General features: G+C 42.8%; 1 protein-coding gene across 1 annotated transcript in view; it reads right to left on the bottom strand.

The window, feature by feature from the left end:
• Window positions 1-654: 654 nt before the first annotated feature.
• Window positions 655-17,260, bottom strand: part of BPIFC (BPI fold containing family C) — a 38,701-nt gene continuing 22,095 nt past the window's right edge. The window contains exons 9-16 of the mRNA XM_066253097.1: window positions 16,998-17,174; window positions 15,780-15,833; window positions 14,814-14,984; window positions 14,171-14,238; window positions 4,747-4,789; window positions 3,034-3,097; window positions 2,074-2,150; window positions 655-1,180 (exon numbers count right to left, since the gene is read on the bottom strand). Coding sequence (XP_066109194.1) covers window positions 1,058-1,180; window positions 2,074-2,150; window positions 3,034-3,097; window positions 4,747-4,789; window positions 14,171-14,238; window positions 14,814-14,984; window positions 15,780-15,833; window positions 16,998-17,174 — 777 coding nt within the window. The 3' untranslated portion in view covers window positions 655-1,057. The remainder of the gene's footprint in view (window positions 1,181-2,073; window positions 2,151-3,033; window positions 3,098-4,746; window positions 4,790-14,170; window positions 14,239-14,813; window positions 14,985-15,779; window positions 15,834-16,997; window positions 17,175-17,260) is intronic.

Here is a 17,260-nt window from a genome sequence, read left to right as displayed (position 1 = left end):
TTTCCTCATATATAAAGTGGGCTAATAATTCTTCATAGAGAGGCTATGAGGATTAAATGAACCAACAGTCATGAAGTAACCAGCACAGGGTCTGACACACTGTTAGCTCTCCAATCAAGGGCTCTCTTCTGTCCCCCTACTAGACTGTAAACAAAAACACAAAAGCAAAGTTTGTGGTTTCTATTCATTTCTTGCATCATCCATACCACTTTCCCTCTCCTCCTCTTGTGCTCCAATTTCACCCCATGGATCAGGTGCTCTAATAACATTAATATCGTCATCAACTATGAGTTACTTAGGGTTAATACTCTGCACTGCCATTTCATTGAGTCTGAGGGGAGAGAAATATCCTAAAACTTAAGTGATACAACTTTCTGAGTTTCCTGTGATCACCCTGTTTCTCACTGGAAACATCTGAGAGGTAAAATCAAGCTTTGAAATCTACATAACCTCAGGTTTCATTAAAGTTAAAGTCACTAAATTCTCTACCCTCTTTTCTGTCTGATTTTATTATTATTATTATTATTATTTTTAAATCCGGGACAGGAAATTTTGCAAATAAAAAGACAAGGTTGACATTAATAGAAAACAATTTTAATTAAATACAGGGGATAGGAGCTATGAATATAAAACACAAAATCTGATATGCAGGGGTGGGTGTGGGAGAGACCCCTAGAAAGCAGAAAGGGCCGCAGAGATCTCCACTGATAACACCAATTCAAATCTGTTAAGAGTTTCTCATGTATCTTGTCAGAAATACATGCCTAGCTCTTGGCCACAGAATCTTACAAACACAGGAACACACAACATGTCTTGAAATATGAACACACATTCAAATGTCCATCTCTCCACACACACAGACAAACACACACACACACCCTGATTTAACTCTTTAACCCAGTTTGCCTCCCTCTGTCCCTGAGGGCTCGAGAAGGCCTAAGCACTTCACAAGCACTTTAAAACTCCAGTCTGCAGTCTGCACCTTCTTCTCCTTCTGGGTTTAGAGTAGGTGGGAATAAGAGCCATTTATTTCCCAGAGTGGATTCCAAGCAGGCAATCAGGGGACTGATTTCCCCCTCCACTGTCCACTTATCAGGTTCAGACCTTCCCAGCCACTGAAACTTGGTTGCTGTTTTATGGGTTTTTCATACTTCAGGTCAGTGGAAATCAGAATGAAATGCTGAAAAAGATGCAAAAGTGAAGATAAAGTTAAATTTTGGGCACCTGCAGCCATAGGATATCTGGGTTTACCTGAAGGGCAAGGGAGAAATGGCTTCTTCTTCTTCTTCTCTCTTTTTTTTTTTTTTTTTTTTTTTTTTTACAGAGAGAGAGAGAGAGTCAGAGATAGGTATATACAGACAGGAACAGAGAGAGATGAGAAGCATCAATCATCAGTTTTTCGTTGCAACACCTTAGTTGTTCATTGATTGCTTTCTCATATGTGCCTTGACTGTGAGGCTACAGCAGACCGAGTAATCCCTTGCTCGAGCAGCGACCTTGGGTCCAAGCTGGCGAGCTTTTGCTTAAACCAGATGAGCCCGCACTCAATCTGGCAACCTTGGGGTCTCGAACCTGGGTCCTTGGCATCCCAGTCCAACGCTCTATCCACTGCGCCACCACCTGGTCAGGTGAGAGATGGCTTCTTTACCAGGTTCTACTGTGTCACATCCTCTCCTCCCCCAGGCCTCAGCAGTGCCTTTTGCCAGCTACATAAGCCCCATTCACCTCTCTGACCTTACTTTCCTTTTCCATAAAATTGGACCAATAATCCCAGCTTTCAGGCTGTCTTGTGCAGTTAAGACAATAAAGCACACCACAGTGCCTCTTGTTCTGTGGTGGGAATGAATTTGGCTGCAAAGAAAAATTGGACCAGGTCTGATTTTAAAACTCAAGTGTACAAGCTTTTCATTATGAATTAAAAGCTTTAAGAGCTAAACATTCTGATTATAAAATTCCCTGGGCTTGGTGAAAAAAACAAAGCAGAACAAAATAAAACAAAAGTTCACAAATAGAAAGAGGCTTATTCCACTATGAAAAGAAACGTGGCAGCTGGGAGACCATTCACATTCTTACCTCAAGAACTTCAATGTCTGAATTGACTAATGAGATGTTGTGTGAGCTGGGCAGAGGAAATCCTTGCTGCAATTTTGCTGAAATATAAAACAAGAGGTAAAATAATTGGGCACAGGAACAGAAGTCTTGGCAAGCTCTTTAGTAAGAGGCTAACAAGCAGCTTTTTAATAATTTATCTTTTCATCCTCACTGGTCTTGTGCTTTTATTTTTCCTGCTATGTCCCCAGCATTTCCCCAGAAGAATGGTTAATTAATCCGCATTGTATAAAAATGCATCTGCAGCTTTGTGCATTTGGATGACAGGAAAATGCTGGCACCCTGTCCGATCTGTAGTTTGAAAATACCTTACTTACTGGGTCCTGAGAACAAAATATATTTTGTTTAAGTCAAACTCAAGATGCTGCTGTGTGTGAACAACTGCCATTCATTAAAACAATGTCTATCAGATGATGGTCTTTGTGAGAGCCACAGAGAACCAGAGAGATACCAACTACTAGGGATAATAATGTCATTTCTGGCTGGAGACTCTTTACTGTGTAAGGAGAATGGTTTTTCCATTGATTTGAGAGAGAGAAAGAGAGAGAGTGAGGGAGAGAGAGAGAAGCAAGGGAAGGAAGCATCAACTCATCATTCCACTTCATTGTTCCCTCATTGATTGCTTCTCCTATATGCCCTGACTAGGGATTGAATCTGTGACCTTGGCAGGCTGGGCTGACGTTCTATCCACCTAGACACCCAGCCACGGCCCAGAGATAGCCTTTCTGGCTGAGTCTTCAAGTATAGTAGCTGATGGCTTAGAATCTTGCAACTGTATCATTAATGGTACAAACTCTGCAAAATCTGGCACTGGCCAAGATTTATAATAACACTCATGAAGTAAAAGCTTCGGGTGGAAAGTCCCAAACAATCCCCTCCATTTAGCCAACGTCAGCGTCACACTGTTTCTCAAGAACCTCTTACCGTTGGCCAGGGGGAGGACGCCAAAGTGGAGAATGGAGGACAGAATATTTTCAAACCTTAAGACCTAAAATGAAAAAGGAAACTAAATCAGTTGCCAAGTCAAGGCATTCTGAAAGTACCGTGCCTGCTTGGGACCTGCACTTTCCCAGACCTTATTGGGGCAGAGAGAGCTATAATTAGAATCTCCCCACAGAGACACGTATTCAAGCTTCCAGACAGTGAAAGCTACTTTGTGGGAAAGCATATGATAGAGATTTCCCAACCTTTTTCCCTCCTTGAGGATAGACATTTTTGCTCCTGTCTACCCTGGATATTAGTGACAACAAATGCAGAGGGACCACATGGTGGCAGCAAACATGGCAGCTTAGGTACCACCAAGCAAGACAACCTAGAACAACTAATACATATCCCCACTAGCAGTCTTTCCTGAGTTTTCTGGAAGCCCAGCCACAGCGGTGCCCTTGCCTTGGGTTATGCTCCACAGTCAGTGGCACCACGGACTGCCCACTTTATCTTTAATAACCCATGGAAGCTGTACCATCTTAGCAAAGTGTTGGTTCCTGGGAATTCCAGGTATTAAAAATAAATGGACTACGAAGAACATGAATTCATTCAATGACTATCTTTCAAGCATTCTGTAGGCTTAACAATAATAAGGACCTCTTTGCAGCTTAGCAAGGGTGGCTCTGAAGCTCTGAAGCAGACTTTCTAGGTTTACCTCTTTTGGTTTTACTACGTTACTGAGTGATATTGGGAAAGTTCCTTAACTTCTTTGTGCCTCAAACACCTCAACCAAAGGCAAAGATAACAGTACTATAGGGTGTTGCCAGGATTACACAAATTAATATTATGCCCGGTACGTACCATTGGTTTTTCTTTGGTTTTTGGGTGTTTTTGTTTTTTTTTTTTTTAGAAATGTCATGGTTAGTACACTCCGTTGTTGATACTAAGCAAGTTTTTTGGGTCTTCCTGAAAGGCTTGGACTCATTTGGACAATTCTGGGCTCAGGAAACTGTTCTCTCTACCAAGTAGATAGTCCGCTATGCATTCTCATTGACTATAGTCTGTCACCTACCAAATGGCTTTGCCACAGAGGTGCTAATCCACAGTGACCCTACCTGAGAACCACTGCTCTAGATTATAAGCACCATGAGGGTTGGATGCCAATTAGAGATTTGGCTGATCTTCCTGAAGATTGGGGGTGGTTCCTAAGTTGTATATTGAGTTATACTCTTTCAATTAGGAGGTCACTAGGCTGGGCCCCCTGAGAAAATATTTACACAACCAGCCTTGACCTAATTTTAGGAGATGGATAGAAAGTCTTCAGAGAACAAACTTGATCATGGCCTAATATGTGACATAGAGCCTCGCCCTTCAGGAGTCTGGATCTTAAATTTAACTGTAAAGGGTTATTTTAGACAAAGAGTAAAATCTCCCTGAAAATGCTTTCCCCCCCAACATTACACAATGTCTTAACAGTATTTTGGTACTTCTAAAAGTCTTTCTGAACAGATAAAAGTGAATTGGAGAGTTCCTCCCTTGTTGAAGAGTTATGGGCTTGGCAGACGAGTAGCTACATAGAGAATTTTAAAGGTAAAATCTACACTCCTGGGAAAGACAAGTACTACTCAGCAGTAGAGAAACCATCATCCAGCTAATGTAGAGAACTCTCATTCTTCCTGGATAGGAAACTCCAAGAGCTCCAATTCCTACCTCAATGTTGCCGCGATTGGACTCTGGCAAAGAGAGGCGGAACCTAAAAACAAAACAAGGAAACCAACAGCAAAAGATTAAAGGAGGACTATTTTAAACGAATCATTTCAATAGAAAGGAAATAAAAGGATAGGGGATTTTGTTCACAGCTCACTACTAAAAAAAAACAAACCCCACCCAGTCTTGTAAGGACATAATATTTCATTACGTCTTCACCCCTATATTTGCTGCTTAAGAAGCAGAGCAGGAGGAATAGCACAGGCATCGGTTCCCCAAGTGCTCTTACTCTGTGGGGCTTACCGCTGACAACTTGGAATGCAGAATAATCTTTTATTTTTTTAAAAGTCTTTATTTTTATTACTTATTTTTATTTATTCATTTTTTAGAGAAGAGAAACAGAGAGAGACATAGAGAGGGAGAAAGGGGGGAGGAGCAGGAAGCATCAACTCCCATATGTGCCTTAACCAGGCAAGCCCAGGGTTTCAAACCAACGACCTTAGCATTTCCAGGTCGACGCTTGATCCACTGCGCCACCACAGGTCAGGCAAGAACAATCTTAAGAAATAGTTTTTACTACCAGTTGATGCTTCCCCTTCCTTCCTCCTCTCTTTCTCTTTTTCTTCTCTCTCTAAAATCAATAAATAAAATCTTTAAAAAAAGAAATAGTTTTCAGTCTACAGCTCCCCCCGCCCCCCCCCCCCCAGGTGCCCCATCCCAACTGATCTCAGAAGCTAACTAAGCAGGATTAGGCCTGGGTAGTACTTGGTGGGGAGAACAGTTTCAGGTATATTTGCTCTGAACTCAGCCTCATCACTTCTCTGATCCAGGTTGCTTCCTTATTAATAAACATGACAACGATCATGGCTATAGCGATGACACTCCTATGACCTGTCCTGGTTTAGGAGATTTATAAACACTTTAAAATTTAATCTTCACGATAACCCTCCGATAGACACAATTATCATCGCCCCTTTTGGAGACAAGGGAACTGAAGCTCAGAGAGGAGGATTAAATTACCTGAGTCACAGAGCTAGCAACTGGTGGATTTGGATGACAAATCTCACTCTACCTGACTCTTGACTCCATATTCAGTGAAGGCCACCGCTCACAGAAGGCTGTATCCTCTGTATCATTTTTGTATCTATCTGCTCAATCATAACACACTGGGGAACCCTTAGCTATGATAGCTGTTTGCTATTAAAGGCAACACGGTGTAACTGTTAAAGGCACTGCTGGGGAAATGTGAGGATGCCTCCCCCCGGTCACACCATCTCTTACCAAGGAGAAGGCACACCAGGCTGGAAAGTTGGCCGACATAAAGGTGAAACACACTTGTGAGGTTTCTTGACTTTTCTTCCATCACAACCCTGAGCCGTGATTGGCTACTTCAGGACCACCTGCTATGAGTGAGCTTGTCTGGGGTTTCCCATGAACTGACTATCCTTTCCCCTAAAGCCATCTTACTGCCATCTCTCTTGTTGTTCTCTAGATACACTCATTATGTTAGCTTATTAATGGACACATCTCACTAACTGCAGAGAAACGGGTGGAGCAGAGAGAGCAAACTCTCCCTCCTCTGGTTCCAAAACACATGCAAGTGCAGCTTAGGCCACTAGGTGGCGACTGAGTTCAGTCCTTTGACCTTTTATTCTCTGTCAGGCTACTAATTTTTACGACAGAACCACAGAGTCCTTGGGGAGAAATGTAGCTCAAATAGCCCTACCTTGCAGATATATAAGAATATAGCCTATTTAAAAAGTTTTAGAGGTGGTTTATTGTCCTGACTGAAAACCAGAGCTAAAATGCAAACTCTTAAGCATGGCAAAGGCCGTTTATGATCTGGGTCAATATAGCCAATAGGACATAATGAAGGTCAAGCGGATCGAAGTGCAGGCACTTACAAAGCCGTTCCTCCAACCCCATGGCCATAGCAGACATTGAAAATCAATCCCACACTCAATGCCCTATAATAATTGTTTATCTCTTTGCCCTCTGACTGTGAACTCCTTGTCGATATTCAGTCTCACCTTGCATTCCTAGACTGAGTGCAGAGCATGGCACCTAGTGTTCATTCATTTATTCATTGACTCACCCAGCAAATATTTATGGAATGCCTAATATAAGTCAGCTCTGGGACAGATGCTGCAGATATGATTGCAAGCAAAGCCAGACATGGGCACCACTCTCCTGTAGCTTACAGCCCAGTAGGAGGCGGGCATTAGTCAATCCCAGTAAGGGTTAGCTGCACACTAAGATCAATGCTCCGGTGGAAAGGAATCCATTCATGGAGGCCAATGAGAAAGGAACCTGATCTTATGTGGTGAGCACAGGAAGTTTCCCAAAAAAGGGAGATATGTCTCTGAGCTAACATGTGAAGGATGAGCAGGACTGAAAAGGCAAAATGGGGAAGGAAGAGAGAAGAGGTCTAGGAAGAGGTTGCAAAGGCCCCAGGTGGGGAACAGAGAGCTTGGGAGAGAGTGTAGAAAGATGGTGCTAGAGAGGCAGACAGGTTGACCAGGCTGGGTTTCTCGGGCCGTGTTAGAATTTTGATATTTATCCTAAGAACAAGGAATCTACGGAAGGTTTAAAGAAGGGAGATGATGTCTGGGTTTTGTAAAGATCGCTCTGGCTGCAGCACGGAGGAAGGACTGGCAGGCCCGAGGTTTCCCAGGTGCCCATTCCAGGCTCAGTGATGTGCTATGTGTGCAATGTGCAGAATGCTATTTATATGAGGGATGGAGAGAAGCGGTGTGTGCAAGAAGCAATTAGAGAACAATGCAAAGCAGTGTGTATTCAGGTGCTCTTTTGTGAGTTTATACACCATACTGACTTGCTGCAGGAATTCTGAGGTGACAAGGTTTAAAAAAAAAAAAAAGGTCAGTGGCGCGTGTGAGAGGGAGAGAGAGGGAGAGAGAAATGGAGGAAAATAAACTGCCTTTGAGAGAAGCAGTGTGTGTGTGTGTGTGTGTGTGTGTGTGTGTGTGTGAGACTACCATCACTACCATGTCCCTTGGCAACCAGTATTGTAATTGCCTGTTCATCTGCGTGTTTCTCTCACCAGGCTGTGGATGGGTAAGGGAGAAACCACTGTCTTCTCTACTGTCTGGATCAAGAACAGTGCAAAGCACAACATAGGTGCCTGATAAGTTCTCCTTGAGCGGATACACGGATAAATGAGAGGCTAAAGGAGATGGGGGAGAGTGTTTACTGGAACTGAGTTCGCTTAGAGGGGGATCCACTGTGGGTCTCATTCCACCAGCATACTCCGTTTCAGGGAGCCCTGGGAAGTAAGACTGGCTGGCTTGAAAGATAGACTCAGTAACTGAAGAGGGTGAAACCCCAGGCTGTGGACTTAACCCATCTATGAAAGGCTTTGAGGGAGGAATGGGTGGAGCCCATTCTGGTATTAAGGGATCCTCTCAATGAGAAAGAGTTCCTCTCATGTTTTAACTTCATTGTCTTCTGTAGCCTGGAGACTTCCCCAAAGAGTCAGGGAGAAGGGGAAGGAGTCATTTGGGGTTTCCTCCTCTCATGGGCTCCCTCATGGTGGCATTCCTCTGTCCTGGCTTCAACAGTAGCTCAGAGGAAGGCAGAGATGGAGGTCAACCCAGGTGCCAAATCTGAGCCCTGATGCCTGTCCAAAGCTCCTTTCCAACAACTGAACCCATTCTTCCCAGACCTGTTTTCCTTTCTGGGTTTCTCTCCAGGTGGTTCACCACCCAGGCGGTGAGGAGTGGAGTTAGGTGGTGACTCTATCTGCTTGTAGTCAGCTACATTTGCATTTTCTGACGATGTTGCATGGGAGGGGTTGTAAGGCATGTGTGTACATGCTGATGGTAGTGGGGTGGGGTGCACTGTGGGAGCAACCAAAGCCTCAATCATGGCAATATCAAAAAATAATCTAAAGTTCTAAATGGATCAACAATAATGTACATTTGATTGCTTCAAGCTTTGCTTGCGATTAAGAAAAGAGGGTTACTCATCTACTGTTAGTGAGAATGTAAAGTAGTACAACCACTATGGAAGAAAGTATGGTGGTTAATCAAAAAATTAAGAATAGAACTACCATGTGACCCAGCAATCCCTCTATTGGGAATATACCTCCAAAACTCAAAAACATTGGTATGTAAAGACACATGCAGCCCCATGTTCATTGCAGCATTGTTCACAGTGGCCAAGACATGGAAACAACCAAAAAGCCCTTCAATAGATGACTGGATAAAGAAGATGTGGTACATATATACTATGGAATACTACTCAGCCATAAGAAATGATGACATCGGATCATTTACAACAACATGGATGGACCTTGATAGCATTATATGGAGTGAAATAAGTAAATCAGAAAAAACTAAGAACTGTATGATTCCATACATAGGTGGGACATAAAAATGAGACTCAGAGACATGGACAAGAGTGTGATGGTTATGGGGGGGGAGGAGAGGGAGGGGGCTGGGGGAGAAGGGCACAAAGAAAACCAGATAGAAGGTGACGAAAGATAATTTGACTTTGGGTGATGGGTATGTAACATAATCAAATGTGAAAATAACCTGGAGATGTTTTCTCTGAACCTCTGTACCCTGACTGATCTATGTCACTCCAATAAAATTAATAATAAAAAAAAGAAAAGAGGGTTAGAGTTACATCATCTGGATGAGAACTGGGTAAGGGTATCATTTAATTTGGCCTCTGAAATAATCTCAAAATGTCTACATGGTGGGCCAGCCCCGTTTGGGGTTACCCACCAAAAGAACTGTGTTTGGAACAAAATTCTCTATTGTAAACAGAGTAGTAAGGATCTGGTTTATGACTCTGAATGCCAACTCCACAGCTTTTGAGACCATCCTGGCTTGTCCTGTCTCTTGGGACCAATTTCTTCCTCTCACTTGTCCGACTTTGATCGTAGAATGGGGAAAGAGAATGGAACACAATGTCTGGAAGTAACAGATCTCTCCTGAGCACTGATTATGGCTGGGGATTATATTTTTCACACATTATCTCATTTATCCATACAACAACTCTGTGGAGAGGTGCTCTGCTTTGCTGATGAGGAAATTGATACTTAGAGGGGTTAATTAACTTGCTCAAGGTCCCACAGTTCCGAACAACTGAGGTAGAATTTAAACTCACACATGCCTGACTCCAGAGCCTGCACCTCTTAACCAGACATACCCAAAGAGGTCAAGTTTATTATTTATACTCCCAGCTTTTGCATTCTTTATCCTTCCTCTACTCAAGTTCTTAATGCAACAAGGAAGGGGCTATATCCAATGCCAGTGTCTTCTCTCCTATCAATACTTATCATTGAGAAAGGACAGGCTACCTGTTTCAATTCACTGTGACTCCATTCTTACCAGTTTCTGCTTCTAGGCAAGGTATTAGGTCTAAGTCTTATTTTTAAATCTTAGCTCTTCACTACACCAAAGGCACTATAAAGTAGTAAGTGAACACTCAAGGCTTGAAAACAGATTCTCCCAGGTTCAGGTTCTGGTTCCGCTATTCATTAGCTCTGTGCCTTTAGTAAGTTATTATATAACCTCCAGAGACTGAACCATGGGGATAATAACGCTTATTCCAGGGCTATTCACTCAGTCCACAGACATTTAGTGAGCACTGTGCCAGGTCCTGGAGATACAGGGCTGTGAGGCTAAAGTGAAATAATAAATGAGCACTGCTCAGCACAGGACCAGTAGACAGTAAAGGCTCAATAATGAAGAGTTGTCATACACTGTAGAACAAAAGGCGATTTCTCTAAGTGCCATCACTGGGCGGGAGACAGGAGTGCAGTATGCTCTGAATAGGGGAACTCTTGAAATGACCTTGCATGTTGGAGCACTGCTTTCCCCTGGCAGAAGTCAGCCCCACATTTTAAATACTATCCACAGCCAACATTTCTTAAACACACAACATGCACTTTATATGTATTAACTCATGTATTCCTCACAACAAGCCCTGAAGTAGGTTTTATTTCATTCTCATTTTATAGAGGAGGAAATGGGGGGGGGGTCAGACAGGTTAAGAAACTTTCCTGAGACTTCCCAGCGAATGCATCTGGGCTGGGATCTGAACCAGCCAGTCCGACTGCAAAGTGTGCAATCTCACTGCCTCTCTAAACTCACCACTCTGGCTGTGACTCTGATGTCCACATCTCGCATCTATGCAGCCCACCCTGAGCATCATCAGAAAGAGGCCCCTGGGGGGTGGCGTGAGCGAGGCTGGGGGTTCTGGAGGGTTGTGTCCCTGGTCCCTGTGTCCCCCGGCTCTTCCCAGGGATGTTTCACCAGTCCCCACCTGCTTTCCACCTCTTCCTGCTGTATCTCCCTGACATCACCAAAGAAGAAACCAGCCCATCCTGAAAAGCCACGCTTGCCTGCAAGCCCAGGAGTGGAGACACTGGCTGGGGTGGCCCATGTGGGTGGCGGGGAGACTGCTCTAGCTGCCAACGGCTAAGGCCGCCCTTTCAGAGTCACCTCCGCTCCTTTGCAAAGTTTTGCCTCTCACTTTGGTGGCCTGAAGCCTCAGTGAAGCCTGGCCCACCTGCCTTGGCCTTAGTCCACTCACTGCCTGAGGTTGGCTACAGCACCCCCTGCAGGAGCCACTGTCAGACTCAATGCGTGCAACCTGTGCAGTTGGGACAGGGCCTCTGCTCAGAAGGGCCTTTGCTTGCTTCAGTGCCCTGCTGTCTCCATCTTGAAATTCTACATAATTTTTGAACAAGGGGACAGCATTTTTATTTTGTCCTGGGTCTTGCAAATTATGTAGCTGTTCCTGCTCAGACCCCACTAAGATGGCAGGATGCTTCCCAGGCAGGAGAATCTAAAGAAGACCCCTGGAGGGCAGAAGTCCTAACTGCAGGGGTGTGGTCACAAGGTCAAAGCAAGCTTGTGGACCTTAGGAAGCCGGAGAAGTCATACGTTTCTCTCAATGATGTGAATTTAGCAGGTTACAACTAGTTTTCCAAATTATTCCCATAAATAAACAAAGCGCCCACTGAACACACAATCTCTCACCAGCCGGAATGTCGGAGTTTAGGGTTAGCCTGAATTAAGCAGAGAAGCAAACCTGCTCTCTGCTCCTTAAGGTCTTTCTTACCTGCCAGCTGTAAGCCTGCAGCCCCATCCATGTTAAATCCTTCCTTCAGATCCTGACAGTAAACCAGACCACTGCTCAAGTGCACGTGTTGTTTCCACCTGCTGAGGAGCTTGCTGCCTCAGAGCAGCCCGGCCTCGTTCTCCCCATCGCTCCAGTTTTCCAGCCTCCCCACCAGCCCTGTCCCCTCGGTCCTCACACAGATGGAGGTCTCATCTGTACTCACAGGCCTGCTCTCAGGCCCACCACACTCCACGTTCTCTCCTCGCCCTTGTGCAAGCCTAGCTCAGCTGCTGCCAACTCCTCCCCTTCCATCCTTCCCCTGCTCACCTTCTGCTCTCTGTCTCAACCAATAAAACCGCCATCCCAAAGCTCACACATCAAGGTTTGGAGTTTCATGAGCTTTATCTTCTGGAAATAGGGCCACATTATGACTTCAGGGGGCTGAGGCATTTTGGCTTTGGGAGCCTTTCTTCCATAAAAGAAGTTATAAATTATATTTTAAGACTGTGTTGGTAAAAAGATAAGTATACTCCATGCTAGTTTGTATTCACTTTTTAATCTTATTTTAAAATATACTAAAACATTTTCATGGATCCCTAAAGTATTGTGGGCTCTAGGGACTGTGCCTACTGAGCCCAGTGGAGAAAGAAGACCTGTTTTGAAGGGCTGGGAAGTGTTGAGTGAAACCTTCTTGAAATTTTTTGTCTCTGGCAAATAACACGACCTTTCTTTTTTATTGTTGTTCCTTTCACTGGGAAAACAATATACAGTTAACTCTTGAACAAAACAGGTTTGAACAGTTTGGGTCTATTTATATGCAGATTTTTTCCAAAGATACTGTCAGTTCTTTGTAACATCTGTATAGGTATTTCACATCTGTGGATACAACCAACCAGTATTCAAACAGTATTTATGACCTAGGTTTGGGAATCCACAGATGCAGGGAGCTGGCCGTATGCATTATTCTACATCACTGCATATAAGGGACTTGAGCATCCTTGGAGTTTGATATCCACGGGCATCCTGGAACCAATCTCCCTCAGATACCCAGGGCCAACTGTAGTTGAGTTTTTGGGCAGTTAAAAGTTGTAGCAAATGTTTGACTGCATGGATGGAGGGGTCTCAGTGTCCCTAACTTCTGCATTGCTCAAGGGTCAACTGCAGCTATAAAGAAAATTTTAAGGAGTGCAACTCTCATAATGGACTATCTTAACACAGCTCTTTATTTGCTGTTCACTTCCTTGTCCAGATAGAAAACTATTTTATAGAGCTGACGGATGTGTTTATGCAGTTTTGCTTGTTTCATTTAATATTATTGTTACAGTGGTACCTTGAGATACGAACAGACCAACATAAAATTTTTATTTATTTATTTATTTTATTTTATTTTATTTTTATTTTATTTTTTTAAGATACGAGCTGCGACTTGGTCTGTATTTTTGTTCGAGATCCGAGTGAAATTCTGAGATACGAGTCGTGATTCGAGAAGCTGCCACTAGTTGGCGTGTTGGTGCACAGGTCCAGTATTGGCAGTTTGATATACGAGGTGACTGACTTATGAGCTTGGTTACAGAACGAATTAAATTTGTATCTCAAGGTACCACTGTATTATTATTTTATTTGAAAACATGTTTCTACAATAGTCCTGATAAGCATCAAATTGACTGATGGTGATTGATTTACTTTTCTCCTCTGTTGGTTTTCTATTCTTTTTAGACTCTGCCTTCTTTGTCTGTCATTTTTAAAATTTTTTATTTGTTGACTGATTTTAGAGAGGAAGAGAGAGAGAGAGAGAGAGATAAAGAAATATTGATTTGTTGTTTCACTTATTTCTGCATTCATTGGTTGATTCTTATATGTGCCCTGACTGGGGATCGAACCCACAACTTTGGTGTATTGGGATGATGTTATTTATAGCCAATTGAGCTACCTGGCCAGGGCCTTCTTTGTCTGTTTCTTCCTTTCACAGATTTAACCTGGGCCATCTGATCATTCTATATATCCTACCCCAGGTAGTTTGATTCATAGAAGGAATTTTAGTTTTATATTGCTATACCATCATAATGTGCATTTATATTAAGGAATTGTATTTATAATTATTTTGTTGCCCATTTTAGCTCAGTATTATTTAATGAGAAGAAAAAAAAAGAACAACTTTGCAACATATTTTTAGTCTCCATTTTGAAATGATCTGGACTATGGCAAAAGTTCTTAATGATTCATCTTCTACCCAATGGTAAGTTCACTTGTTCTGCTAGTGTTCACGCTGTCTCTATGGTCTATTGACTCCCTGATGATGCAGGTTCCCAACAGTCAAGTCAATTGATCTTACCTGTTCAGAGACAAGGAGCAGATCAGTCTTTGTCCCAAAATAACCAGGCCAACACTGGTACTAGCAACCTGCCGACAACAAAAGCATTGATTGCTAAGAGCCGTGAATCTCTCTGGCCACAGACTGGCCATAGATATTATTCTCTATAGCAGAAACATCATAAGCCCCACTTTCTCTCTCATTCGACAGATATTTGAAAGAAATCTAAAAATACTGTCATTCAGGTAAAAATAACTATTGATATAAAGGCTTTCTGTTTGAGGATGTCCTTTAAACTATATTTCTAACCTCTTCTCTATGTACTGTGTGTGTGTGTGTGTGTGTGTGTAGTATTTTGCTTAGGTTCATTGTATTAGTCCCTTTTTATCGAATAGCATTTGGCCTTCATCTGCTCAAATAAACTTGAACTCCATCTTGATGAACTCATTTCAAGGAAAAAGAAATTTGGCTGTCATTGTACCTGAAGTAGACGGAGGACACACAGGGAGCAGAGCAGGTGCAGAGCCTCTCCTTATCTCCCTCCACACCAGTCTCAACCCTGTCCTCACACCTAACTGATGTATCACTTCCCACCCCTCCTGTCCATCCTGCGACAGGAACACGACTGGTAGGTATACGCTGCCCTTCTGCCCCGCAGACTTACAAAGTCCATGGAAACGATGGTTTCAACGGTCGAGTTCTCAGACTGGGTGAGTATCATGATGGAGGCAGGGATGTCCAGGGTGAAGTTGCCCGGTAGTAAATTGATCACAGGAGGCTCTGTTGCCATGATTCGAACCATTAAAGGCTGGGACAAGATGTAGATCTCTGCAATCTGCCCACGTTTTGAGGAAAAATGGACTTCATGAGGGAAAATCGCAAGCGTGGGGTGGCCTCTGGTATTAAATCTTATATCATATAGTAAGAATAATAAAAAGCTCCTTAATAATAACAACAGTAACACACAAAAATCAAGTAATAACAGCTGAGGTTCATGGAACACAGGCTGTGTACCCGGCACCATTTCAGGGCTACCTGTGTCCTCTCATGTAATCTTCACAAAATCCCTGTAAGCAGGTCCCCACCCCCATTTCACAAGTGAAGAGACTGAGTCTTAGAGAGCTTAGGTCATTTTCTCAAGTTCCAGGTGAGTAAGTTGTAGAATTTGGATTTAAATCTAGGTTAGGTCTGTGTGATTCAAGATCCTTGCTCTAAAACCAGGATGCTGTCAAAACAGCATCTTTCTTTGTCCTCAAGGGCAATGCTGAACCTTTCAGTCGTTGTACTATGTCCACACGCGGGGGCTGGAAGGCATGGCATTAATAGTTGCTTCACTGAAGTCACAAGTGCGGGCACTATTCCTTTATTTCCCACTTAGGCTAATTATTTCAACTGTGGTGGAATCTTGTGGATGGAACAGATGATTTATTTTGTGAACTTAAAATGCTTATAATAATTACTTCTTTAGTAAATATTTGTGAATATTTGATTAAGAGAAAAAAATTCCCTAAGAATGAAAACATGGACTCAGGCTTGCTCTAAAAAGGAATATAAAGAACCCACAAGTCTTCCAGAAGTAGTTCCAGTGAAACCAAATACACTGTCAGGGAGTCAAATCCTGATCACTTACCCGGGAGAGCAAGTTGCCAACGCCTTGAGAGTTTCGAACCAAATGGCTGGTAATCTGCAAAATTAAGAGCATCAAGTCACTGTAAGGTTTTAATCCTGGGTTGTCTTTTCAGGGAAAAAGTAGCATTCCCTATAATTTTTAGGAATTATGAAGCTGTTGAACCAAAAAAGGTGTCTGAAGGCAAATCATCATTTTCTAGACCAACCATGGCAAATCCAAGGCTGGGAGAAGTAGAGTGACTTATCCACGGGAAGTCACACAGGAGTTACATTCCTTTTGAGCAAGTGATTTTAACCTTGAGAACGCTGTGAATATCATATATGTGTGATCCATGTCTAAATATTCTATGTTGGTGAACAATATGCTCTGATATTCTCATTCTCCAAGATTACTGAGACACAGAACGCTTACATAATTTCTCTTCACAGATGGGTAGTTTTCAAATCTTGAAGCTAGAAGTGTCTAATTATCAGCACTGTATGGTAGCTGGTGCTGCCAACTTAGCATTTTGAACATAAGGATTATAACTACTTGAATAATTAAGACCTACAGAATGGAAAGATTCATAGGGATGCTCAGTAAAAGTTGGTGGTTGATTGACTAGAAAGACTGTTCTCATTAGATGGAAAAGGGAAGGGCCATGCCAGAGAGAATCAATGAGTATTTGTACTAGTACTGGTCACTGTCGATAAATTAGTTGCAATTTGTAATAGAAAAAATCTTTATGTTGGTGTAACAAGGAATAATAATAATGATAATCAGCAACATTTATAGAGCACTTATTTTGTGTACTGGGCATTCATCTGAATGCTTTACATATATTTAAACTTCTTTAATGTCAATACAACCCTATAGGCACAGAATAATCATTCTTCCCATTTTCCAAATGAGGAATCTCTGGCACAGAGAAGTTAAATAGATTGAAATTGCCCAAGGTCACAGGTAATAAGTGATGGAGGAGGTCCTGTCATCATCAAATAGCAGTCTTGAACAGGGACTCAGAATCATAAAAAAAAAGTGAAATTAGAAGAACTGGAAACCCAACAACCCCCCAAACTCATAACATTCATTCCACAGCTTCATTCATTTATTGTCCTGATAAGAGTGGTCATCAACAAAGCCGAGGAATAGAAAGTATGACATAAAGAACCCCATAAGGGGACACTTAATAAGATTAAATGTTGGTACCCACCATCATCACCCATGAACTCGCCTCACCTCTTTTGTGGAGAGGGTGATGTTGAAAGCCCCAGATATAAAATGAGCATAGGACGCAGATCTAAAGAAGTACTCGGAGATCCCAATGTAGAGCATATAGTCATTGCTTTCTGGGAGCACAAAAGGCAAGGGGGAGAAGGGGGGGTCGGCAAGGTTTTCCAGTGGGTAGAATACGCCCTGTGGGAAAAGAGAGAGAGAGACCAGGGTGTTAGGTGAGGGCTCCAATGTGCAGAACTAAAGGAGGGGGCCCTCTCAGGTTGGAA

This window comes from Saccopteryx bilineata, chromosome 1, assembly GCF_036850765.1.
Source record: "Saccopteryx bilineata isolate mSacBil1 chromosome 1, mSacBil1_pri_phased_curated, whole genome shotgun sequence".
NCBI classification, from domain to species: domain Eukaryota; kingdom Metazoa; phylum Chordata; class Mammalia; order Chiroptera; family Emballonuridae; genus Saccopteryx; species Saccopteryx bilineata.
This window is presented reverse-complemented; position numbering and strand designations above follow the sequence as displayed.